Here is a 27049-nt window from a genome sequence, read left to right as displayed (position 1 = left end):
TCTGGTGGGTGTGTTGTTCTTAGCATAAATTAGTTTAAGTTAGTTTAAGGAGGTGTGTAAGTCTAGGGACCGATGACCTCAGCAGTTTGGTCGCTTAGGAATACACACACATTTGAATATTTTGAACATGTTTTAGGCACTTTATGAGGCGTCCCGGGAATACATCTAGATTTTATTCGTACTTTGTTATGATAAGCACTGCCCAATGTACACATCCTAGAAGCGTGTTCAGTAGTAACGAGTGGATCACACAATCCGCTGGACATCATGGTAATGTAGCCAGAATGAAATTTTCACTCTGCATCGCAGAGTGCGCTGATGTGAAACTTCATTGTAGATTAAAATTATACGCTGGACCGAGACTCGAACTCTGGAACTTCACCGTTCGTGGAAAAGTGATGTACCAAGTGAGCTACCCAGTCACGAATCGCGACCTCTCCTCAGACCTATACTTCTGACAGTACCTCATCTTCCACCTTCCAAACTCCGCAGAAGTTCTCCCGCGAAACTACCAGGACTCCTGGAACGAGCAGATGAGGTACACGTGGAAGTAAAGCTGAGTAGTTATGTGCGTTGTGCTTGGGCATCTGTCACCAGCATAGTACCTCACCATCTTCACTCAGAGGACTGGATGCTCTTTGAAATAAAAAGCCCGAGTGAAGGGATCAACGATGAACTAGAATGGGCGTTATGTGACGTCTGCCCTGACACAAACAAAAAGAGTCGGTAAAGCACTTGCTGCCAAAGGGCGAAGGTCGTCAGTTGGAATTCTGGTCTGGCACACAGTTTTAATCTGAAGAGAAGCTGCAAGTTGATAATGTATTGTCAGAATCTATAGGATTCCGCGGAGTACGAAGCATGTGTCGAGGGAAACCTAGTGATTGATTACATACAAATGAGAGACATGTTATAACGGGTTATTAGAAACCATCCAACAGGATAATGAATCAATTACTTTATGCAGTTAATTATGACATGATAATGTATAGTGAAATAAATTATTGGAGGCTGAAAGCGTGGAGAACAGTACTGAGACAACGGGGAAGGATCTGGCAATTCTTCTGCCTAACGTCACATTGAAACTGCGCCGATTCTTGTGAAAGATATCAAAGACAGAATGCAACATTGTGTGGTTGATAGGAGAATTAAAACGTGTCTGCAGGTGTTGACGATTCCCGGTAACTCGTTGATTGCTTTGTTTGAGGGCTCAGATTTATTAAACCTAAGACTTCCCACAAAGTTTAAAAAGACAGGTAACGTCAAGGTAGAAGGTACAAGCTAGATGAGAAATATTAGACTGTCGGCTGGAATGGTGTACAAATTTAGACAGGAAAGTTAAATGGGCCTTGGTGAAAGAGAGAACAATATTTCCGCTTATAGCCGTTGCTATCCTACTGGGATGTCGATAAAATGAAGAAAGAAAATTTCAGAATAGTTCTAAAACTTCAAAAGGAATGCAAATACTAATATTGAGGTTCTCAGGGTACTAAACGCTTGCGCCAAAACTGAAGTACGTTTTCCAATAACCGTGTGGTAATGTTGCTGAATTTGGTGAAATATGGATTGTAGACTAAAGTGGTGAACACAGAGCGAAGGGAAAATAACCAGTTGCTCAGCATTCGAACAGTGGCAAGCGCAGCAGCTGTTAACTAATTGGACACTGCAGTGCCTGTGATAGTTTGCAAGTAGGCTGTTTAGGTTTTCTTATTGGTAACGCCACATAGCGCTCTGTATGCAAAATCACTGGCTGTGCTGTGCGCAGTCTGTGGCTAGTTTGCATTGTTGTCTGCCATTGTAGTGTCGGGCAGCGGCAGCTGGATGCTAACAGCGCGTAGCGTTGCGCAGTTGGAGGTGAGCCGCCAGCAGTGGTGGACGTGGGGAGAGAGATGGCGGAGTTTTGAAATTTGTAAGAATTCGTGTCATGAACTGCTATATATATTATGACTAGTGAGGTAAATACATTGTTTGTTCTCTATTAAAATCTTTCATTTCCTAACTATGCCTATCAGTAGTTAGTGTCTTCAGTAGTTTGAATCTTTTATTTAGCTGGCAGTAGTGGCGCTCGCTGTATTGCAGTAGCTTGAGTAACGAAGATTTTTGTGAGGTAAGTGATTTGTGAAACGTATAGGTTATTGTTAGTCAGGGCCATTCTTTCGTAGGGATTTTTGAAAGTCAGATTGCGTTGCGCTAAGAAATATTGTGTTTCAGTTTAAGCGCAGTCTTGTATAAATTCTTCTAAGGGGACGTTTCAAGTTTACAAATACGATGCAATGTTCTTTCGGTTATGCATGCATGTCCGAATGAACATGCATTGGTCGACTAAAGCCATTATGAAAAACATGAAATGTATTCGCAGTTACGATTACGGACAATGTATCTTATTTGTCCGTCTACACCATTCAAGCGACTTTCAATTAAATTGTCTCCCAGTAGGGGGATATACACACATGCTCATAAATTAGGGATAATTGCAGACTGTGGTGCCACACAACGTGGCACTACACAAAACCGGCGCTAATAGCATAGACAGCCGGCCGGTGTGGCCGTGCGGTTCTAGGCGCTTCAGTCTGGAACCACGTGACCGCTACGGTCGCAGGTTCGAATCCTGCCTCGGGTATGGATGTGTGTGATGTCCTTAGGTTAGTTAGGTTTAAGTAGTTCTAAGTTCTAGGGGACTGATGACCACATATGTTAAGTCTCATAGTGCTCAGAGCCATTTGAACCAATAGCAAAGGCACATAAGGAACACACACGACAAAGATCTGTGAGTCCACGGTATTGGTGATAAGTTGAGAAAACCGTCCGGAAATACATGTGCTACAAAACCCCAATGTTTCCTGCGCGTGTACCCCAACATCAATATGGGATATGGTCACCACGCACATGTACACAGGCTGCACAACGAGTTGGCATATTCTGGAACAGGTGGTCGAGCAGCTGCTGGGGTATAGCCTCCCATTCTTGCACCAGTGCCTGTCGGAGCTACTGAAGTGTCCTAGGGGTTTGAAGACGTGCAGTGATACATTGACCGAGAGCATCCCAGAAATGCTCGATGGCAGCTCGGTGGGGCCGTGCGTTATCATCCATTAAGAGGAAGGTGGGACCCACTGCACCCCTGCAAGAGCGGACATACTGGTGCAAAATGACGTCCCAATACACCTGACCTGTTACAGTTCCTCTGTCAAAGACATGCAGGGGTATACGTGCACCAATCATGATCCCACACACACCATCAAACCACGACCTCCATACAGGTCGCTTTTAACGACATTAAGGGGTTGGTATATGGTTCCTGATTCACACCAGGTGAAAACCCGGCGAGAATCACTGTTCAGACTATACCTGGACTGGTCATTGAACATAACCTAGGACCACTATTCCAATGACCATGTACTGTGTTTTTGAGACCAGGCTTTACGGGCTCTCCTGTGACCAGGGGTCAGTGGAATGCACCTTGCAGGTTTCCGGGTGAATAAACCGTTTCTGTTAAGAAGTCTGTAGACCGTGTGTCTGGAGGCAACTGTCCCAGTGGCTGCGGTAAGTTCCCGAGCAAGGCTACCTGCAGTACTCCGTGGCCGTCTGCGGGCACTGATGGTGAGATATCGGTCTTCTTGTGGTGTTGTACACTGTGGACGTCCCGTACTGTAGCGCCTGGACACGTTTCCTGTCTGCTGGAATCGTTGCCATAATCTTGAGATCACACTTTGTGGCACATGGAGAGCCCCTGCTACGACCTGCTGTGTTTGACCAGCCTCCAGTCGCGCTAGTATTCTGCCCCTCATAACGACATCAACATGTGTTCTTTGAGTCATTTTCAACACTCAGTCACCATTAGCACGTCTGAAAACGTTTTGCACACTTACTCGCTGCACCGTACTCTGACATGCACCAACACACCTATGCGTATGTGGACTGCTGCCAGCGCCAACGTTCGACGACCGCAGGTCAAATGCACCGCATGCTCATACCCCGAGGTGATTTAAACCCGCAAACTGCCCACCAAAGCGTTGTATCACTATTTATCAGCATTACACTTAATTTGTGAGCATGAGTGTACTTCATGAATGTGCCAGTGCTGGTAGTAGACACATCGTGAACGACAAATGGAAGTTTGAGTCTGATCGTAAGACGTGCTCGGATAGCCTGACGCTGCAGTCAGCCTTCGTTAGTGGAGCAGCGCGGACGTGTTGTTTGGGTCCTGTTCGTCGAGTCGCCTTTGCGAGTTGTTGTTTTCTACTTCGACCCCACTAATTTAGAGACAGGCACAGCTGACAAGACATGGCGCGTGCGCGCGGGCAAACACAAACACACACACACACGCTAGTCGAAAGGTCACCTTCAACCTGATCACACTAACGAGCTCTTGATGTTGAACGTGTTATACAGGGTGTTTCAAAAATGACCGGTATATTTGAAACGGCAATAAAAACTAAACGAGCAGCGATAGAAATACACCGTTTGTTGCAATATGCTTGGGACAACAGTACATTTTCAGGCGGACAAACTTTCGAAATTACAGTAGTTACAATTTTCAACAACAGATGGCGCTGCAAGTGATGTGAAAGATATAGAAGACAATGCAGTCTGTGGGTGCGCCATTCTGTATGTCGTCTTTCTGCTGTAAGCGTGTGCTGTTCACAACATTCAAGTGTGCTGTGGACAACATGGTTTATTCCTTAAAACAGAGGATTTTTCTGATGTTGGAATTCCACCGCCTGGAACACAGTGTTGTTGCAACAAGACGAAGTTTTCAACGGAGGTTTAATGTAACCAAAGGACCGAAAAGCGATACAATAAAGGATCTGTTTGAAAAATTTCAACGGACTGGGAATGTGACGGATGAATGTGCTGGAAAGGTAGGGCGACCGTGTACGTCAACCACAGAGGGCAACACACAGCTAGTGCAGCAGGTGATCCAACAGCGGCCTTGGGTTTCCGTTCGCCGTGTTGCACCTGCGGTCCAAATGACGCAAACGTCCACGTATCGTCTCATGCGCCAGAGTTTATACCTCTATCCATACAAAATTCAAACGTGGCAACCCCTCAGCGCCGCTACCATTGCTGCACGAGAGACATTCGCTAACGATATAGTGCACAGGATTGATGACGGCGATATTCATGTGGGCAGCATTTGGTTTACTCACGAAACTTATTTTTACCTGGACGGCTTCGTCAATAAACAGAACTGGCGCATATGTGGAACCGAAAAGCCTCATGTTGCAGTCCCATCGTCCCTGCATCCTCAAAAAGTACTGGTCTGGACCTCCATTTCTTCCAAAGGAATCATTGGCCCATTTTTGAGATCTGAAACGATTACTGCATCACGCTATCTGGACATTCTTCGTGAATTTGTGGCGGTACAAACTGCCTTAGACGACACTGCGAACACCTCGTGGTTTATGCAAGAGGGTGCTCGGCCACATCGCACGGTCGACGTCTTTAATTTCCTGAATTAATATTACGATGATCGTGTGATTGCTCTGGGTTATCCGAAACACACAGGAGGCGTCGTGGATTGGCCTCCCTATTCGCCAGACTTGAACCCCTGTGACTTCTTTCTGTGGGGGCACTTGAAAGACCAGGTGTACCGCCAGAATCCAGAAACAATTGAACAGCTGAAGCAGTACATCTCATCTGCATGTGAAGCCATTCCGCCAGACACGTTGTCAAAGGTTTCGGGTAATTTCATTCAGAGACTACGCCATATTATTGCTACGCATGGTGGATATGTGGAAAATATCGTACTATAGAGTTTCCCAGACCGCAGCGCCATCTGTTGTTGACAATTGTAACTACTGTAATTTCGAAAGTTTATCTGCCTGAAAATGTACTGTTGTCCCAAGCATATTGCAACAAACGGTGTATTTCTATCGCTGCTCGTTTAGTTTGTATTGCCGTTTCAAATATACCGGTCATTTTTGAAACACCCTGTATGTGTTGACTTTAAAATTGAACCACAGGACACAATCGGTATCCACCTCCCTATTACGAGCAGTGTCGTCTACATCATGTTAGTCAGTGGCGAGCGGTGTAACAAAATCATGCGCACAATCGCGAGGAATCTCAGATTCAGATATGACCATTATGGGCTTCGCTCGTACAAGCTACGAGTTTTCGAATTTGCATCGAGTTACCGCCGGATGTCGTCACCGCGGCCTTCCAACCTTACACCAAAGTGGTCAGCCATGTGGCCAAAAAATGGAACACTTTTACATCTGCACCTCATCAGGCTACGACAGATTAAAATTGACTTGAGAAAACACGTGCTTTCCTAACTCATAATCGACGACTATAGGGTGATTAGCATGTACGATGACAGTCACGTACTTGCTGCGTTTGCGGCCAAGAGAAACACGTCAGGTCGGTGTGTTTGCAATGGCGACTTTCTCAAGTCACGACAGGTGAAACGGTGACTGCTCCTAGGATCACGATCCACCCCCACAATTATGCAGAGGCTGTACGGGCGGCCGCACCACACGAAGTCAAACTACTTGTCAGACAGACGCTTCCATCAGGACGAACATGTCGGAGTCAGAAATAATGGACTCACCCACTGCAACCTATGCTCATAGGTAGCACACTGCACATAGCATACGTCCACCGCGGCGCTCAGGGGCCACAGCATCAAGTTATGGCACCAGACGATGCGCTTATAAGAACCGGTCGTATGATAATAAAACAAGGTTACAACTGAAATGGTATTTTTAGCCTCTGCTGAAGCTGTACCATAAAGAATAGATGAGGAAAGGTATGTTCGAGTAGCAAAATCTTATGTATGGTGCTCAAAACAGAATCTTAAGGGAAAACTAATTTTCTTTCTACTTCTCGAAGATGTTTTAGATTAAGATTTATTTACCTTCCAATTTGTTTTCATACTATTGTCTGCATGAGTTTCTTTCTTTCGCTTACGCCTTAGTCCTGCAGCAATCACAGGGTCAGTGTGGTTACAGCGGAGTTGGCAATGTTAATTTGAGGGATGGCAGGACGTCCTTCCTGCCGCCACCCTGTACCCCTCAGGACGGAATCAGTGTACCCCAACTGTCTGCATCTAGTGGAAATAGTGCGGACGTGTTTCAAATGTCTGCGACACGTGTAACTGAGGCGGAACGTGGGGACCAGCCTGGTATTCACCTAGCGGGATGTGGAAAACCGCCTAAAAACCCCATCCAGGCTGGCCCGTCACACGGGTCCTCGTCGTTAATCCGAAGGGGCGGATTCGATCCGGGGCCAGCGCGCCTACCAGAGTCCAGGACGCAGTGCAGTAGCGCTCTCGGCAACCCTGGTGGGTTATTGTCAGGATGAGTAACTATGGATATTTAGAAATGAAAGTAATCCCCTTTATACCACATGTTGTTTTAAAGTTGTTCTGTAACATGTCATTCATTATTTTTCAGTGTTGGGACAAAGTAGCATAAAGAGCCCAACTTCGTGTTTTAAGGCAACCAAATTAGTAATCTTCTCTCTAGTACTTGAGGGAAAATATTATGAGGTGGAGAAACACAATTACACCTTATAGAGGAACTTACGGAAAGTCGGGTGATATCTAATATGTACAAGAACCAAGAAGGTACAATATGAGTAGAAGACCAAGAACAAAGTACACGGATGAAAAAGTGTGTAAGACAGGCGGGGGGGGGGGGGGGGGGGGTGTAATGTAATCTTTCACCCCTGCCGTTCAATTTATTTGTCGAGGAAGGAATGACGGAAAAAGAGGTTCAAGAGCGGGATTAAAATTCGAGGTGAAAAGATATCAGTGATAAGAATTGCTGATGGTAGTGCTATCCTCAGTGAAACCGAAGAAGAATTACGGAACTTGCTGAATGGAATGAACATTCTAATGGGTATAGAATGCAGAATAAGAGTAAATTAAATGAAATCTAAGAAAGATGAAAGTAATGAGAAGTATCAGAAATGAGAACAATGAGAAGCTTATTGGAAATGGGTATGACGAACCAGCTGAAGCTTAGGAATTCTGCTATCTAGATAGGAAAATACTCCGTGATGGACGGACCAAGGAAGACATAAAAATAGACTAGCACGGTCAAAAACAGCATTCGTGGACAAGATAAGTATTCTAGTATCAAAAATAGATCTTAATTTGAGGAATAATTTTCTGGGAATGTGCGTTTGGAGCATTGTATGGCAGTGAGACAAGGATGTGGGAAAACCTGAACAGAAGAGAAGAGAAACATTTGGGATGTGACGAACAGAAGAATGTTGATAATTAGGTGGACTGACAAGGTAAGGAATGAGGAGCTTATCCGCAGAATCGGGAATAGAAGAAGGAAGAAGACTATGGGACATCCGTTAACACTTCAGGGAATAACTTCCACGGTACTGGAGGGAGGTATAGAGAGTAAAAGGTATAGGAGAAGACAAGGATTGGGATACATCCAGTAAATAACTAAGGACTTAGGTTGCAAGTTCTACTCTGAGATGGAAAGGCTGACATAGTGACAAAGGAGCCGTGGCGGGCTACATCAAACCAGTCAGAGGACTGATCATTCAAAAACAAATACAAAAAAACAAAAAACAAAAAAGACGGAAACTGCTGCCATGATAAAGTGTTAACTGACTCATTTTCTGGTGAAGCCTGCGACCTCTCGTCGTTTTACGCATCGAGGAAACAGCCACGGCCACCGCACGTGCCTGAAGACGTTCGGTCACCAGTTTTGGAACTGTGCCGTCACAGGTTGCGAGTTTCCGCTTTGAGCAGATGTGGGCGAACTAAACGACAAGCAGCAGACTAAATGCACTATGCATCCACTGTCGTTAGGAAATAAGCTGGTGGTGGCACAGTCACGTCCCCGAGAAAGTTGCATTCGAATTTCCTGCGATCAGCATCGCTTGTTGTTCTCTTTTGCAGCAGGTCACGAGGTCATTAATTTCAATGGAGGACGACGTGTTTCATATATCCGTGAGAACCCACCAATACGTTGCTGTGTCGCTTGAGCTTGCTTAAACGCATTAATACTGTACGCTGCAACTTGGATATCAGCAATCACAATTCCTTAAATGTGCAATAGTATGATTAAAACACTTAGACGTAAAGTAGCAACATCACCTCTCCAATAATGGTTAAAACACAGACATAACTAAAAAAAAAACAAAAAAAACTGCGTTAATTGCGGAAGACAGAAGAAAATGACGAATGAGTGCAAATAAATTGCAAACAGCTACTGCATTGCCCGTAATCTCATAAAATTTATCTGTTGCAGCTGTTATCGGTGGCGCAGTAGCAACGTCCTTACACAACACGCCTCCACCACCAATCATCTTTAGGGCGGACCATCCATTCCTCTTCTATATTCTGGATCAAAAGACGAAGGTGGTGCTCTTCGCGGGACGTGTCTCCGATCCTTAACTTCAAGAAGGCCCTTATGGGTCAGCAAAAAGAGTTTGTGTACTGATGTCACCTCGGTCATCTCTGATTCAACGATATGCCATAACAATTGTACTTATAAATACGATGTTTTACATTATTAGAAATTATATATTCTTGAATTGTATCCCAGAAAATTTCTCTGTAATATTTTCTCAATCTTAAATAAAGCGGCATGAATAATATATGTATGTGAGTAACATTGCTACAGCTCCCCATGAAAGTTGAAAAGCTCCAACTCAACAACAACCTTTACTGAAAAACGTTGCTCAGTGCTCTTCAGTACTTAACAGCTTACACCTCATCTCCTGTTATAGCGTCAGAGAGTTACAGGCAATAGGCAAAAAACGTGAGCAATGGTAATAATGGAATGGTTGTCATTGACGGTCAACAACGAAGGTAAGGCACTTGATGCGCTTTACTGTGTATGTTCAGTACAGACTAGGCATCAGTGCAGGTTGTTTACGAGTTGTGCACACTTCGTGTTTGCATTCCAAGGCAGAGGTCGACGTGCAATGATATACCTAACAGAGTTCCAAACAGGGCAGATTGTGGGGGCAGGGCAGATTAGCTGAAGCACCAGTAACCAAGACAGCCAACTTATTGAATGTTTCAAGAGCAACTGTTTCAACAGTCATGGTGACCTGCACAAAATACGGAAAAACATCATTGTGTAAACGTAATAATGGGCGCAAATCAAAACTAAATGGCAGAATCGTCGTACGCTAACACGAATTGTGTGAAACCAGCACAAAACTACGGCGGCTAAAATGACTGCAGAGCTCAACACCCATCTTCGAGACCCCGTGTCTATCGACACTGTCCGCCAATATTCAAGGGACGAGGTGCTAAAATTAAACCATTAGTGACGGCAGCCAATTCAAAGCAGCGTGAAATATGTGTCAGGAGCATAAATACTGGACGGCTGATCAGTGGAAACACGTCAACGTTTGCGTTATTTCCAACATCGGGCCGGGTTTACGTCTGGAGAACGCCAAAAGAAACATGCAATCCTGACTGTTTGGTTCCAACGGTTAAGCATGGTGGTGGATGTGTGATGGTGTGGGCAGCCATATCACGGTATTCTGCTGGTCCCATCGTTACAGCCAGCAGTTAACTGAACATTTTAGGTGGTCAGTTACACCCGATTATTCAAACATTCCCCAACAATGATGCCATATTTCAGGACGACAGTGCACCTATTCACACAGCCAGGACAGAGCAATCGTGGTATGAGGAGCATGCATCTGAACTGCAGGGTATTCCCTGGGCAGCACAGTCCCCGGACTTGAACATTATCGAACGCTTGTGGGCGGTGTTGGAGTGGAGATTCCGGTGGAGATTTTCGACTCCCTCGTCACTACAGGAAATAGAGTGGCATGACGTTCCACTGGAGACTATAGTCATTATATGCCAGTATTCGAAGAAGAATAGTAGCTATATTAAGGGCAAACGGAGGTCCAACCTCATATTAAAAAAACATTCCAAAGTAAGTACAGGTGTTCACATTATTTTGCCTCTCCCCTGTGCCTCTTTCAAGGTAATGTGTCACACGACCTTGTCGGTATTAATAGCACTCCCATTTTACTGTATACGGTTGTTACTGGAACATGGCAGCCAACACAGCTTATAATGGGAGTTCCACACCTCTCAGGATATTATGAACACATTATACGATAGAAAGAAGTGTCGGTAGTATAATTTAGACGTACTAAAACTCAAATAACAGTAATGTGTACTTACTAACCACTATATCATCTGATGAAGTAGAGAGTCATTCAAGCAGTTTACACGCATAGAATAGTAAACTCCGAATAAATTGTATTATTTACTTTCCTCCATCTTTATTTCAAACCACTCAAATGGTTTGTCAAGATATTACGTTATATAATATCGCTCTAAAAGACTTCTCATTGAGAGTGCCTGTTCATTACAACAAAAAGCAATAAAATATCTATATTAATAAATGGTTGAAACCCATGCCAGTTGCAGTTTGCTTCCAGGAACAACAAAAATTTGATTTTCACTATTTCATATAACTTACCGAATTTAGGAATTTACGATAGTGTCACACTCTACTCATTAAGAAGTATAAAGGTACGACAAAGATTTAACACAATGAGTCGACTATAGTTATTCGGAACTGTTATTGTGTCGAGGCAACGAAACTGACTCCTTGCAAAATACCCAGACTTTATTCATCCAGCACTTTTTCGCTGTTAATGCACTGAAACATCAGTAACATGTATGAAATTTTAATTTATTATTTCTTTATTACAAACAAATTTTGCATATAGTATCTATATAACGGGTAAATGTACCGGCAGAAGTCTCTCAATTTGCGACACAAAGATCAGGAAGTATTACGTCATAGATGCAGCTCCAAGCAGAAGACGTGCCTTGTAATCCAAATCTTGCGTCATGTTTGTGAGAAATACTGCCGCTGTAGTTTTCATCTGCGGCACACTGGAGTAAAGCCGCAACACGAAAGCAGCTACTTGCAAAATCCGTGCAATTTGCACATTTATTTTCTTATATTGACGTATATTAGTGGACTTCTGATTTTTCCTTTGTGTCCGAACAAAATGACGTGTATCAGATGAAATCTTCTCGAAAACTTTGTTCCAAAAACTGAGCGTCAAATGTAAACGTGTTTTTCGTCATTATTGCACCATAACTTGAGCAAAGTGTCGAGATAAATTATTTTCGTACGCTGAGGGCCACAAAAACGTAATATATGCGATAACGTCAGTTTTAATTAACATTTGGGCCTTATCCAATGTTTGCAGAAGTATACTCATTGAAGGAATCGTTCATCTCGAACATCGTTTTATGTCAGCATGAATAATCGTACATTCCTGAAAATGTTTGGCTCTTACGAGTGTTCATTCAAGAGACCTGGAAAAGTTTATTATGAAAATTACAAGTGATTGTGCAATTCTATCTTGTAGTCAATCGCCCTTTGAGACTTAAAGTTACTGTAAATAACGAACGTATCGCGTCACATTCGGTTTCTCTTTTAACAGGAGCGTATATTGTCTGTATTAATGGTACGCTAACGTTATTGGGAAATGTATTAGTTACAGTAAAATGGAAAATGTTTTAGAGAAACAGCAAATTTTGTGCCAGGTTGGCGTAATAGATGCCTTCTTTTGGCTGTAAATCGCTCCGTTCTAAAAGGTTGCTGGTAATACTCGTAGCATGTCAGACCCATAAGTTAAAGAAAATCATCAAGCTTAGTCTAGACAGTTGGTTAGTTACACGTTCCATAGATGATATGAACGATAATTTATCGAAACGACATGTAACGAATCAGTTCTAGTTATTGTTCGCTAAAATATTGCACCAGACACATTGCAGCCCGACTGTGTATGTTGTTCTCGAACACGGGGTGAGTTAGTTGCTGTCCATAAGCAACTATAAATCTGCGTAAGTGCTCTCAAGCGGTTGAAAACTGCTGCAAATTTGTGTACTACACTACTGGCCATTAAAAATGCTACAACACGAAGATACGTGCTACAGACGCGAAATTTAACCAACCGGAAGAATATGCAGTGATATGCCAATGATATACTTTTCAGAGCATTCACACAAGGCTACCGCCGGTGGCGACACCTACAACGTGCTGACATGAGGAAAGTTTCCAACCGATTTCTCATGCACAAACAGCAGTTGACCGGCGTTGCCTGATGAAACGTTGTTGTGATGCCTCGTGTAAGGAGCAGAAATGAGTACCATCACGTTTCCGACGTTGATAAAGGTCGGATTGTAGCTTACCGCGATTGCGATTTATCGTATCGCGACATTGCTGCTCGCGTTGGTCGAGATCCAATGACTGTTAGCAGAATATGGAATCGATGGGTTCAGGAGGGTAATACGGAACGCCGTGCTGGGTCGCAACGGCCTCGTATCACAAGCAGTCGAGATGACAGGCATCTTATCCGCATGGCTGTAACGGATCGTGCAGCCACATCTCGATCCCTGAGTCAACAGTTGGGGACGCTTGCAAGACAACAATCACCTGCACGAACAGTTCGACGACGTTTGCAGCAGCATGGACTATCAGCTCGGAGACCGTGGCTGCGGTTACACTTGACGCTGCATCACAGACGGGAGCGCCTGCGATGGTGTACTCAACGACGAACTGGGTGCACCAATGGCAAAACGTCATTTTTTCGGATGAGTCCAGGTTCTGTTTACCGCATCATGATGGTCACATCCGTGTTTGGCGACATCGCGGTGAACGCACATTGGAAGCGTGTATTCGTCATCGCCATACTGACGTATCACCCGAGGGTGCCATTGGTTACAAGTCTCAGCCACCTCTTGTTCGCATTGACGGCACTTTGAACAGTGGACGTTACATATCAGATATGTTACGACACGTGGCTCTACACCTTCATTCGATCCCTTCGAAACCCTACATTTCAGCAGTGATAATGCACGACCGACGACCGCATGTTGCAGGTCCTGTACGGGCCTTTCTGGATACGGAAAATGTTCGACTGCTGCCCTGGCAAGCACATTCTCCAGATCTCTCACCAATTGAAAACTTCTGGCCAATGGTGGCCGAGCGACTGCGTCGTCACAATACGCCAGTCGCTACTCTTGATGAACTGTGGTATGGCGTTGAAGCTGCATGGGCAGCTGTATCTGTACACGCTATCCAAGCTCTGTTTGACTCAATCCCCAGGCGTATCAAGGCCGTTATTACGGCCAGAGGTGGTTTTCTGGGCACTGATTTCTCAGGATCTATGCACTCAAATTACGTGAAAATGTAGTCACATGTCAGTTCTGGTATAATATATTTTTCCAATGAATACCCGTTTATCGTCTGCATTTCTTCTTGGTGTAGCAATTTTAATGTCCAGTAGTGTAGGATGGTTACCGAGAGTCATGTACCAAAGACACCAAAGGTACCTCAAGTACTATGATTTCTTGTGGGTATTGTGTCTTCTGTAGGTAATATGCGGTCTGTAATTACTCGTGAGTGCCGTGCCCATTGTAGCTCTAGGCGTCCCGTACAGGAGAGACAGGGACTAAGGAGAATTCAGGATGTTACAGCCATCCTCCTAACCAGAAAGTTCGAGGTGTTGTCTTCCACTGAAACTGAGTCAGTGAGACTCGCTTGGCCCGCATCTCGTGGTCGTGCGGTAGCGTTCTCGCTTCCCACGCCCGGGTTCCCGGGTTCGATTCCCGGCGGAGTCAGGGATTTTCTCTGCCTCGTGATGGCTGGGTGTTATGTGATGTCCTTAGGTTAGTTATGTTTAAGTAGTTCTAAGTTCTAGGGGACTGATGACCATCGATGTTAAGTCCCATAGTGCTCAGAGCCATTTGAGCTATTTTGAGACTCGCTTCACCTGTTTGGGAATGTTCTGTATCCCGTGGCACAGGTAGGCAAACACAACGAGGTAGGGTATATTAATCTTCAGCAGTTCAAATGTACAGCGAATAATGGTACCATTCAGGGAAATGGCAGGAAAGGATGCACTCAGTGTGTATATCTTGCGGCTTCATACAAAATGTTGGACGCAACAGTGCCAGCCACTGAAGGAACAGCGTGTAATCAGTCACAAAGTGTGGCGCATTTTGGGACAAACGATGCCTGTCGTTTTGGCACGAAGGTCGTTCGTGGATCATTCCAGCGACTGACAGAAAAGGTTGAGAATACCAGCCTCGTTCATGGAGTTCCAACGAAGCTCACGATCTGCAGTACTGTCCCGAGAAAAGATCGTGGACCTGTGATTCTGACTCGGGTGGAGGGCTTAAGGGGACACGCCCCTGCACGGGCTGCATTTTTAGCATTATCTTCACCCTCGTAGTGCAACTGATCTATGAATGAGACATAACTCACAATTCTTACACACAATTAGGGTAATTAGTCAAAGCTTTTCCCAAAAAATCATTGTGATATTTATTGCATTTTGGTACTGACAGCAGTGTTTATAATAGAATAAAAAACGGAACACTATTTCACTGCGGTACCATTTTCTTTGGAACTACTGACTACACAGCTTGGAAAAACTGTCAGAGTACAGACAACATTCACATAAGTGTTTTATGCCTTCAGTTTCCTTCCCTGATGATGATCTGTGAAAAAGACAAGTAATTTATTTCACTACAACAAAAACATTTAAAAATGAATTTCAAATATCACAGACATCATCATCATGTTATAAATTTTTCAGGAAATAGTAGGCAAGGGAGGAAGAGGAGGTCATTCTAAATATCTCTACCAATTTTATTTTTGAGTTTAACTTCAGTCATTTAGGATAAAAGTGTACCTTAATAATGAAAATTCAAGTTTTCGGTAAAGCGCAAAAGAAGATGTACACATTAAACTTAGCACTATGTTCATTTAGAACATTCCACCTGCATACTCCAGTTGCCCTTTTTCACTTTTTGTAAGACGACCTGGACCACCTATGTGTTTTCCGTTGGACAGTTCTTTTCACTCAAGTCTTTACATAATTATTACAGCTGAGCTCCCATTCTTTTTTGTAGATGCCCAACACATTCAAGTTTTTCTATCAGAGTGTCCCCATATGGTCTATCTTCAACAACAGTAGTGTGTCCTTTACAGTCTCCATCCCCAAGGTAGCCTACATACCTCACACCACGACTGACTTCTGATCTTTTAAAAATGTTTAGAACACCTTTTGTTTCCATGTTTCCACTTGGGCTGTCAAAGTTCTTCACACAAAAATGGGTGACAATAAATTCACTTGAACAACCCTGGCAGTGCTTCGTTAGACATTCATAATCTAGTGACTTCCGAAGTTTCAATAAATGTGGCAGTTACAACACCATCCAGAGAACTGTGACCTCTCTTTTGCCAAGATCCATCAAATGGTGCTACAATGTCTGTATTCTCAGACAAGGCTACTGCTTCTTCTGCTGCTCTTTTCATTGAATGTTTACTTACACCACATAAAGCATTACGTATTAATTTACTGCATCTGTCAAACCTCAGTCGAGGTTGAGGCAAATCCACCACTGCACAAAAAGTCTGGGCGGCACTCCTTCCCCTTCCAATACATAGCATTGCATAAGAAAGCTGAATATTTGCACTGTAATGTCGACTATAAATTACTGGCGATGTCATACTATCACTGTGCATCTTACATGAGTTACAGGCAATCACTAATAGTCTTGAAAGACACTTCCTTGTTGAAATGTCCTCAGAAACGTCAACCCTATCTTCACAATTGCAGTACTTACATTTCACAGCACGCTTCAAAAGTCTCGACAGCATATTTATGTTCACAATAACATTTGCGTCGTTATTGCTTCTCACAATACTACTAGGTTTTTTCTCATCGCATTCAGAAAACGGAAGTTTACGTATAGAAGCACTGCCTGTAGACACAGTTTCCACGGGCGACTTTTGAAGCAACTGATGTGTATTATTCGGTTGTGTTTGGAACTGGTTGTCGCGAAACTTTTGCTTGGGGCTAAATTTCTTTACTCTCGGCATTCGTAGCACAGGAAACACACACACAGAAACAAACAACGCAGAGTAACTACAAAACCTCACGTGTTTGAAATTCCGAAATCATATATTCTCAGACCTTTGTTTCCATTCGAACCATAGCCTTCTAGACACGCCTGTGCTTTGGTTCTGGGAATTAGTGTCTTCTAGAGTACACCTGTGTTAACAATCCGTAACTAACCACGGAAGAAATGGAAGAACACAATAATGTATCACATATTCTGACGCACTCCAAACTCACAGGTGGGCAACATTATATTCACCCTCAATTTTAGAAGGAACAGAAAATGATAATGCCCATAAACTATACATTTTTTAAATCAGCATGAAATACTCTTTTCTATAGACCAAGACAATGTTTTTCAAATTTTTGGTCACTTTAACAAGCATGTCCCCCTAAACCATGGATTGTGACGTTCTGTGACAAGCTAGTCTGTAACATCCCAGACGTAGGGTAGAGAACTGTAACGTACATTGTGAGATACACTTATAAGAATGCGGTGTGCACTAAGCATCATATAGCTGACTGAGTCTGTGGAGTGCACAAAAGGCTTTTCAGATGAGGCAACCTTCCATCTAGTTCAGATAATGGTAGATGTAGGAAACCTAGAAGCATCAGGGTAAGATCCGAAGAAACGCCCCCACAAGCAAGATTATTAAAATACTTGTGGTTAACTGTTGCAGCATTTGTAGCGAAATGCCAGAGTTTGAAGCGTTTCTAAAAAGCCAAGAGGCTCCTATAGTACTAGGTATTGGAAACTGGATCAAATCTGAGGTTGACACCAGTGAGATTATGGGGAAAATTTAACTGAATCTCGATACAATAGGCTAACCGGAACTGGAGATGGTGTAGTCGTGTTCGTCGCTGTAGACAAGAAACCCAAATCTGCCGAAATAAAAACTGAAGCAGCATATGACATTGTTTGGGCAATACTCTGCTGAATATGGGGTGGGTAAAAAATTGTAATTGGCTCTTCCTACTGACCACCAGATTTACCTCCTTATGTGATCGAAAACTTTAAAGAAAACCTCAGTTGTCTTGACCAAAAGTTCCCAAATCATACGGTAGTCATCGAAGCTGACTTTAGTCATCCAACGATCAACTGGCTTCATTATAGTTTTGTTACAAGTCCACATGAGAAGACATCCTGTGAAACATTAAGCAGTGCTTTCCCAAAAAAATTGTCTAGAGCAAGCAGTTGGGAATGCATTCGTGGTGGAAGTATATTACATGTAATTGAAACATACAGACACGACAACTTTGAGGATGCCCACAGAGAAACTGGCATCAGTGACTACGAGGCAGTTGTAGTGATAGATAAACATATTTACTATGCGCCATAATCAAATTCCATTAAACTGACAAACCTACCAAATCTAATTAATTCCCACAGAGTAATTAAAGAATTAATATTGATAAAGTTAACCTCAGTGACTGCCACATCCGGCCAGTAAAAATCGATATTAATTTCTTCTTGTGCACAATATCTTAAATGAATAGTTCAGAGTCCCATTGAATGAATGTTGAGCGAAGACTAGCAGAGCAAAGACTGGAGGGCGAAAATCGAGCCATCAGGTTGAAAGTCCGTGCCGCTACGACAGTATTACTTGCGTACTAAGCGATGGGACGCTATTATGTCATAAAAGATTGCCTCTAAGGTGTATAACACTAACGGCTACTGCTAAATTAGCAATATGCCGATAATGTCACTAAGGTGAAAGGATGTTTACTTGACCGGGATCGTGCGTAATAGAAAGGTATCGAAGTTTTTTGGTTCTCTAAGGATTTCTATTGAAGGGAAGCAGTAACAGGACAAACAGTGCCAAGGTTCTATTACTAAGAAAGTAAACTCTGTTACTTAAAAGGAAACGGTCACCAGCTTAATTAGGCAAAGTTAGACCAAGTACTAGAATGGCTCATAAAGAGAGTTAACTATTGGGACTGACTGTACCTGATACTGAAATTCTGTTTTTCTGACAATATACAAGGCAGTATCACAATTTAGCAAGTAATGTACCAGTGGTTTGGCATGAACTACAAGAGGAGTATTAATACGTTTAGGCAACAATTGGTTCTCAAAAACACTCACTGTCTGTACATTAAGCAGGAAGCTACTAAACATTGTAGGTACATGATTACAAATGGTGGAACACAACTATCTTGACCGAGGAGTATTTTGTCATATTCGTTACTGCAAATTACTACCACTGAAACAGTTTTCAGATAATTGTATCTGATTGTTATTTGTATTCTCAAGCAGCATTCACTTCGTTACACTATTCAGCTCCAATGGGACATCTGAAAGTTTTACTTCATGATTACTTTTATTGTAAAATGAAATTTAAGCCTGACTCAACTATTAGCATGGGGACTCAGAAAATAACCTGTCAGTAGACTCAAATCAAAGATGAACACTTCATTCACAACACTATACGGGAAACACAGTTAACTATGTACAAATGATATTACAAACACTGTTACTTCGGAACCTGCGCATTAATTAATCTTTACGCTGGTCCTTCAAAGTCTGCTAGACAGTAGAACAAAACTAATGCTCACTGAATAATTATGAAATTTACTACTCTAGAAAGTTTATTAATTTTAGTGAAAGCGTCCTGAAATGACTTTACAGCTGAATAAAATAGAATATACGGAAAAATTGTAGCACTTGAGATAGGACCTTCGACTAAGGATAAAATATGGGTACTCAACACAACGTTTACAAAGCACAAACATATTACTGAAAAAGAAACCGCATAACTGGTCCATGCAATTATGCAGTACTCAACTGGTAATTTGAGATGAAGGTGGTGGTGATGTCGGCCTCAGGTGCTACTAAAAAAAATCAAAAAAGTGGCAAAAGTATCCACCACTCTTACTGTGTAACTGGCTCTGAAAATTCTCTTATTAGCGTCGGAGTTTCATAATATTAACTAAAGTACGCCGTGAATAATAAGCCAAATTACGTCCACTTCCGGGGCTATGTTATATAATCTCGTTCTTCTTGCCGCGTTCAGTTTGCAAGGTGGGAACGTTTCGCCTGCCAGCCACCGATTAATTGTTAAAGGAGCCTTGCGGATCGACCACCAATTGCACATTTTCTATTCCCACTAAGCTAGGCTCCTTACCAAGGGGCTTTCCTCCACATTTTACACGATTACAAACCTACATGTTCTATGCACGAACCATTGCTACAAGTAAAGTTTTAAAAGTTCCATTCTTTCACAGTACATTTCTTTTGAAATTACATCCATAGATTAATTACAATTACATAAATGATCATAAATAATGAATAAAACATCAAAGAGCCTTGTTATACAGAAGTCACAATAAGTAAAACAATCAAAAAAGTTATACGAGATAGTTATACGTAAGATCGATAGCAGTGTTAACACGTGATGTGTCCGAAAACGCCAGGGGCACTTCGCAACTCTTTCCCGTAAACTAACAGCGACGGCGCACAGATTAGGTTAGATTAGTACTTGTTCCATATATCATGAATACGACACTTCGTAATGATGTAAAACGTATCAGGTTAATAAAAGGTGTCTATACAAGATATTACATAACACAAAATATTACATGGCTCTTAATATTTTAAATATTTTTTTCTGGGGGTTGGAGAAATTACCCACTTACTATATCAAAAATTCATCTAATGAGTAGAAGGAGCTGCCATTAAGAAATTCTTTTAATTTCCTTTTAAATGCTATATGGCTATCTGTCAGACTTTGATGCTATTAGGCTTGTGACCAAAGACTTTGTGGCAGCATAATTTACCCCCTTCTGAGCAAAAGTTAGATTTAACCTCGAGTAGTAAAGATCATCCTTTCTCCTAGTGTTGTGGCCATGTACACTGCTATTACTTTTGAATTCGTCCGGATTGTCAATAACAAATTTCGTAAGTGAATATATATATTGTGAGGCTACAGTGAAGATCTCTAGCTCTTTAAATGAGTGTCTGCAGGATGATCTTGGATGAGCTCCAGCAATTATTCTGATTACACGCTTTTGTGCAATGAACACTCTTTTACTCAATGATGAGTTACCCCAGAATATGACGCCATACGAAAGCAGAGAATGAAAATAGGCATGGTAAGCTAATTTGCTGAGATGTAAACTGAGCCCTGCAGAAGCCCTTGTTGTGGGAGACGCTGGACAAGGGGTGGATTAGAGAAAAGATCTCAGAGGTGGAGGGAGATGAGGCCAACCTGCAGTTTTTGTGCCTGCTTGGGTGGCAGCACATTCGTCAGGCTGGCACCAAACAACCTAAAGTTGTTGAATTTTGCTAAAACACCCTGAGAGAAGCTACCATTGGTTAGGAATGGGAGAATGGGACTGGCTTACTCTCATGTTGATGAGGCCTTGTTGGTTTCTGCAACTACAGAGTCATATAAAAGAACTAAAGGCCTAGGTTTCAACCTCTGAAACGCGTCATGGGAATAAATAAAACGGTGACTGGTAACAGTAAAATTGTTGTTTAATTTAATGTCAATAACAGTCACGGGAAATCATAACCTAGAAATGTTCGCATTTAAAGTTCATTTAATGTCAATAACAGTCACGGCAAAGCCTAACATAAAAATGTTCACATTTAAGGCTTAATTTCATCAAAGAGACAGAGACCAGACTTAATTCGACTACATTCCACTATACTCGTTTTGCTTTTGTTAATGTTCATCTTATATCCTCATTTCAAGACGCTGTCCCTTCCCTTCAACTGCTCTTCCAAGTCCTTTGCTGTCTCTGACAGAATTACAATGTCATCAGCGAACCTCAACGTTTTTATTTCTTCTCCATGGATTATAATACCTACTCCGAATTTTTCTTTTGTTTCCTTTACTGCTTCCTCACTATACTGATTGAATAGCATCGAGGATAGGATACAACCCTGTCTCACTCCCTTCCCAACCACTGCCTCCCTTTCATGTCCCTCGTTTCATATAACTGCCATCTAGTTTCTGTACAAATTGTAAATAGCCTTTCGCCCCCTGTAGTTTACCCCTGCCACATTCAGAATTTGAAAGAGAGTAATCCAGGGAACAAACTCTAGAAACGTAGGTTTGCCTTTTCTTAATCTAGGTTCTAAGATAAGTCGTAGAGTCAATATTGCTTCACGTGTTCCAATATTTCTACGGCATCCAAACTGATCTTCCCCGAGGTCGGTTTCTACCAGTTTTTCCATTCGTCTGTAAAGAACTCGCGTTAGTATTTTGCAGCCGTGACTTATTAAACTGATAGTTCGGTAATTTTCACAGCTGTCAACACATGCTTTCTTTGGGATTGGAATTATTATATTCTTCTTGAAGTCTGAGGGTATTTCGGCTGTCTCATACATCTTGCTCACCAGGTGGTAGAGTTTTGTCAGCACTGGCTCTCCCAAGGCTGTCATTAGTTCTAATGGAAAGTTGTCTACTCCCGGAGCCTTGTTTCGACTTAGGTTTTTCACTGCTCTGTCAAACTCTTCACGCAGTATCTCCCATTTCATCTTCATCTACATCCTCTTCCATTGCCATAATATTGTCCTCAAGTACATCGCCCTTGGATAGACCCTCTATATACTCCTTCCACCTTTCTGCTTTCCCTTCTTTGGTTAGAACTGGGTTTCCATCTGAGCTCTTGACGTTCGTACAAGTGATTCTCTTATCTCCAAATGTCTCTTTAATTTTCCTGTAGGCATTATCTATCTTACCCCTAGTGAAATATGCCTCTACCTTCTTACATTTGTCCTCTAGCCATCCGTGCTTAGCTATTTTGCACTTCCTGTCGATCTCATTTTTGAGACGTTTGTATTCCTTTTTGCATGCTTTATTTACTGCATTTTTGTATTTTCTACTTTCATCAATTAAATTCAGTGTTTCTTCTGTTACCCAAGGATTTCTACTAACCCTTGTCTTTTTAACTACTTGATCCTCTGCTGCCTTCACCACTTCATCCCTCAAAGCTTCCCATTCTTCTTCTACTGTATTTCTTTTCCTCATTCTTGTCAATTGTTCTCTTATGCTCTCCCTGAAACTCTATACAACCTCTAGTTTAGTCAGTTTATCCAGGTCCCATTTCCTTAAATTCCCTGCTTTTTGCAGTTTCTTCAGTTTGAATGTACAGTTCATAACAAACAGAGTGTGGGCAGAGTTCACATCTGCCCCTGGAAATGTCTTACAATTTAAAACCTCGTTCCTAAATCTCTGTCTTACCATTATATAATCTGTCTGAAATCTGTCAGTATCTCCAGGCTTCATCCAAGTATAAAACCGTCTTCCATCATTCTTGAACCAAGAGTTAGCTATGATTAAGTTACGCTCTGTGCAAAATTCTACCAGGCAGCTTCCTCTTTCATTTCTTAGCCCCAATCCATATTCACCTAGTGCGTTTCCTTCTCTTCCTTTTCCTGCTGTCGAATTCCAGTCACCCATGACTATTAAATTTTCTTCTCCCTTCACTATATGAATAATTTATTTCATCATACGTTTCTTCAATTTCTTCGTCATCTGCAGAGCTAGTTGGCATATAATCTTGCACTACTGCAGTGGGCGTAGGCTGCGTGTCTGTCTTGGCCACAATAAGGCGTTCACTATGCTATTTGTAGTAGCTTACCCGCACTCCTATTTGTTTATTCGTTATTAAAGCTACTCCTGCATTACCCCTATTTGATTTTGTATTTATAGCCCTGTATTCACCTGAACAAAAGTCTTGTTCCTCTTGCCACCGACCTTTGCTAATTGCCACTATAACTTTAACCTATCCACTTCCGTTCCTAAATTTTCTAGCCTACCTGCTCAGTTAAGGGATCTGACATTCCACGCTCCGATCCGTAGAACGCCAGTTTTCTTTCTCCTGATAAAGACGTCCTCTTGAGTAGTCCCCGCCCGGAGATCCGAATGAGGGACTATTACCTCCAGAATATTTTACCCAAGAGGATGCCATTATCATTTAACCATACAGTAAAACTGCATGCCCTCGGGAAAAATTACGGCTGTAGTTTCCTCTTGCTTTCAGCCGTTCGCAGTACCAGCTCAGCAAAGCCATTTTGATTAGTGTTACAAGGCCAGATTAGTCAATCGTCCCGACTGTTGCCCCTGAAACTACTGAGAAGGCTGCTGCCCCTCTTTAGGAACCACAGGTTTGTCTGGCCTGTCAACAGATACCCCTCCGTTGTGGTTGCACCTACGGTACGGCTATGTGTTTCGCTGAGGCACGCAAGCCTCCTCACCAATGGCAAGGTCCATGGTTCATCAGGGTGGGAGGGCGGGAATCATTCTCATAAGTAGTGATGTGCAAGTTCTGGGATATGTTTCAAAAAGAAAATTATAATGACCATGAAAAAATTCCTTAGACTGAAAAGTACATACACAGAACACACTTCAATATAATTGAGCACAATGGGTATTAAAGACGTGAGTTTGGTCGTGACTATGTATTTTTCTCTGAACCGTCTTTCACTCACATGTATTTCCATGGAGTGTTGTAGGTTGAGAGATAGTGCGAATTTATCAAGTATTGAGAATCTGGTTACTGCAACATTTCTAATTTCATTGCATTCTGTTCTGTTCAAAGAAGGGCAGCTCGTTTCGTGTTATCGCACAATAGGGGCGAGAGTGTCACTGATATGTTACGCCACAGAAACAAAGGCGGTTTTCTTTGCGGCGAGATCTATTTACGAAATTTCAATCACCAACTTTCTCTTCCGAATGCGAAAATATTTTATTGACACCCACCTACGTAAGGAGAAATGATCATCATAATAAAATAAGAGAAGTCAGACATCGAACGGAAAGATTCAGGTCTTCATTTTTACCACTCGCCATTCGAGAGTGGAATGGTAGAGAAGTGGTACGAAAATGGTTCGATGAATCCTCTGCCAGGCACTTAAGCGTGAATTGCAGAGTAACCGTGTAGATGAAGTACGCTAAATAATCAAGAAACTCTTGTATTTTGTGGAGACTGGGTTACGAATGACGCTATCCCCGAAATAGTAGATAGAAAACCGAAGCTGCTGGAAGAGTGCGTCATTAGCTTTCTGTGAAATGCGCGCGTAGAGAGAATGTGCTTCTTGGCTGTCGGTCCAGGGCTTCCCCGACTGGGGACGTCGCCACCGCCCGCTGACCTTCAGAGACCAGAGAGTGCGTGATTACAGATGACGTCATCCGCGTACCCGGACGGAAAAAGAACGAGTTTGCGATTGGGTACACTGGCAGCGCAGCTTCGGGGAGCCCCAGTCCACTGCCGCGGCACGAGCGAGCTGGTGAACATCCGCAACAGAAGAAGGTAAGCCCGCCTCTGAACAACACAGCGTTGTTACCTACTGTCACAGGCCGCGCTCCACGACAGTGATCGGCATTCACTAAAAACGAGTCACTATGCAGCGGGTTTTGTCTGTTTTCATTACATTTGGTATACAGAACAATTTTAAATATTTACTAAAAAAAAAAAAAAACAGTAGTAGTGATTCTCCAACAGAAAGAGGTTCCTACTCAATGGTCTGAAGATGACCACAGTAGTGGTCGAAACCGGTCACCGTAATAAATAAATCGTGATCAAGACTGTTTTTATAGTAAATATTTGTAACACATTGATCACTGTCACTCCCGTAATGTATGCAAAAGTAATTATTTGTAAATATGTCGCTTGCTGCCGGCCGGTGTGGCCGAGCGGTTCTAGGCGCTTCAGTCTGGAACCGCGCGATCGCTACGGTCGCAGGTTGGAATCCTGCCTCGGGCATGGATGTGTGTGATGTCCTTAGGTTAGTGAGGTTCAAGTAGTTCTAAGTTCTAGGGGACTGATGACCTCAGAAGTTAAGTCCCATAGTGCTCAGAGCCATTTGAACCAATTTTGAAGTCTGCCAAATGTTCGAATGAAGTTCAAGCAAATCAGTTCGTCAGGCTTCACGGAAACTTCAAATGCCACTTGCAACAATTCATAATGTCCTCAAACATCAGTTGAATATGAGGTCATACAACGTGCTGATTCAGCAGGCCATAAAAGCCGATGCCAAACACCTTTGTTGGCTTTCTCCGCTGTCAGTTCGCTGTTTGGCCTCATTAAGCTGCTCTTCAGTTTAAGATCAGCTTCCTGAAAGACTTTTTCTGGCGCTGCAGTCCGGAACCGCGGGACTGCTACGGTCGCAGGTTCGAATCCTGCCTCGGGCATGGATGTGTGTGATGTCCTTAGTTCAGTTAGGTATAAGTAGTTCTAAGTTCTAGGGGACTGATGACCTCAGATGTTAAGTCCTACAGTGCTCAGAGCCATTTTGTCGCTTACTGAATTCCGTTATTTGATGCTTCCTGGTGTTTTTTTTTATGACGAGGGTCTTCAAACAATGAGTTACCCATTATTAGGACAAGCCAAACTACTTGTATTGAAAACTGCACTAAACATCAAAGTGAAGCAGATACGTGAAACTATTTGTCAACTTAGTTACCAAGTCTCTGTAAACGAACTGCAGGACCGTTCTACTCACTGGGATGCACTTCTTATCACTTGTTATCCCTATCGTAGCAAAAACTCTCTGCAACATATGCTCTCTGTATCTCATTGAATTTACACTCAAGTTCAAAAAAGAAAAACACAATGAACGACTAGAGATAGGATGTTAATATTCACAGGATACGTACATTAGTATGTTCTGCAGAAATGATCAGTATTTCAATAACCTCGGTTCAGCATAACTTGCTCCACGCGTGAAGGCATCGATGTGTATAAAGCGCGAATGGCGTCCTGTGATATAGCCATTCATGCTGCATTCACCTTGTTCCAAAGATCATCTATGGTGGTGGGCATTGGGTCACAGCACTGTACGAGTCATTTCACCATATCTCAAATATTTTCGATTGGCGACAAGTCTGGTGATCAGGGGGGGGGGGGGGGGCAGGGAAAAAGGGTGACATCCTGAGACACGAAGAAGTCACGTGTTCGTGCAGCAACATATGGTCGTGCTATAAGTAGGCAAGTATTGGTAACGCCACGTAGCGCTCTGTATGAAAATCACTGGCTGTGCTGTGTGCAGTCTGTGGTTAGTTGGCATTGTTGCAAAATTCTCTATTGTAGTGGGCAGTTGGACGCGAACAGCGCGCGGCGTTACGCAGTTGGAGGTGAACCGCCAGCAGTTGTGGATGTGGGGAGTGAGATGGCGGAGTTTTGAGAGCGGATGATCTGGACGTGTGTCCTCCAGAACTAT

The 27049-nt window shown here is 42.8% G+C and overlaps 2 protein-coding genes across 2 annotated transcripts in view; both read left to right on the top strand.

Annotated features, from left to right (window-relative positions):
- Positions 1-9551, top strand: part of LOC126335473 (serpin B4-like) — a 31860-nt gene extending 22309 nt beyond the window's left edge. The window contains exon 4 of the mRNA XM_049998790.1: positions 9219-9551. Coding sequence (XP_049854747.1) covers positions 9219-9364 — 146 coding nt within the window. The 3' untranslated portion in view covers positions 9365-9551. The remainder of the gene's footprint in view (positions 1-9218) is intronic.
- Positions 9552-9557: 6 nt separating this feature from the next.
- LOC126336078 (leukocyte elastase inhibitor-like) overlaps positions 9558-27049 on the top strand; it is a 128113-nt gene continuing 110621 nt past the window's right edge. The window contains exons 1-2 of the mRNA XM_049999558.1: positions 9558-9570; positions 25010-25140. Of these exons, the coding sequence (XP_049855515.1) occupies positions 9558-9570; positions 25010-25140 (144 nt within the window). The remainder of the gene's footprint in view (positions 9571-25009; positions 25141-27049) is intronic.

This window comes from Schistocerca gregaria, chromosome 2, assembly GCF_023897955.1.
Source record: "Schistocerca gregaria isolate iqSchGreg1 chromosome 2, iqSchGreg1.2, whole genome shotgun sequence".
In the NCBI taxonomy this organism is placed as follows: Eukaryota; Metazoa; Arthropoda; class Insecta; order Orthoptera; family Acrididae; genus Schistocerca; species Schistocerca gregaria.
The sequence above is the reverse complement of the archived record's forward strand: the minus strand, read 5'-3'. Positions and strand labels throughout refer to the sequence as shown.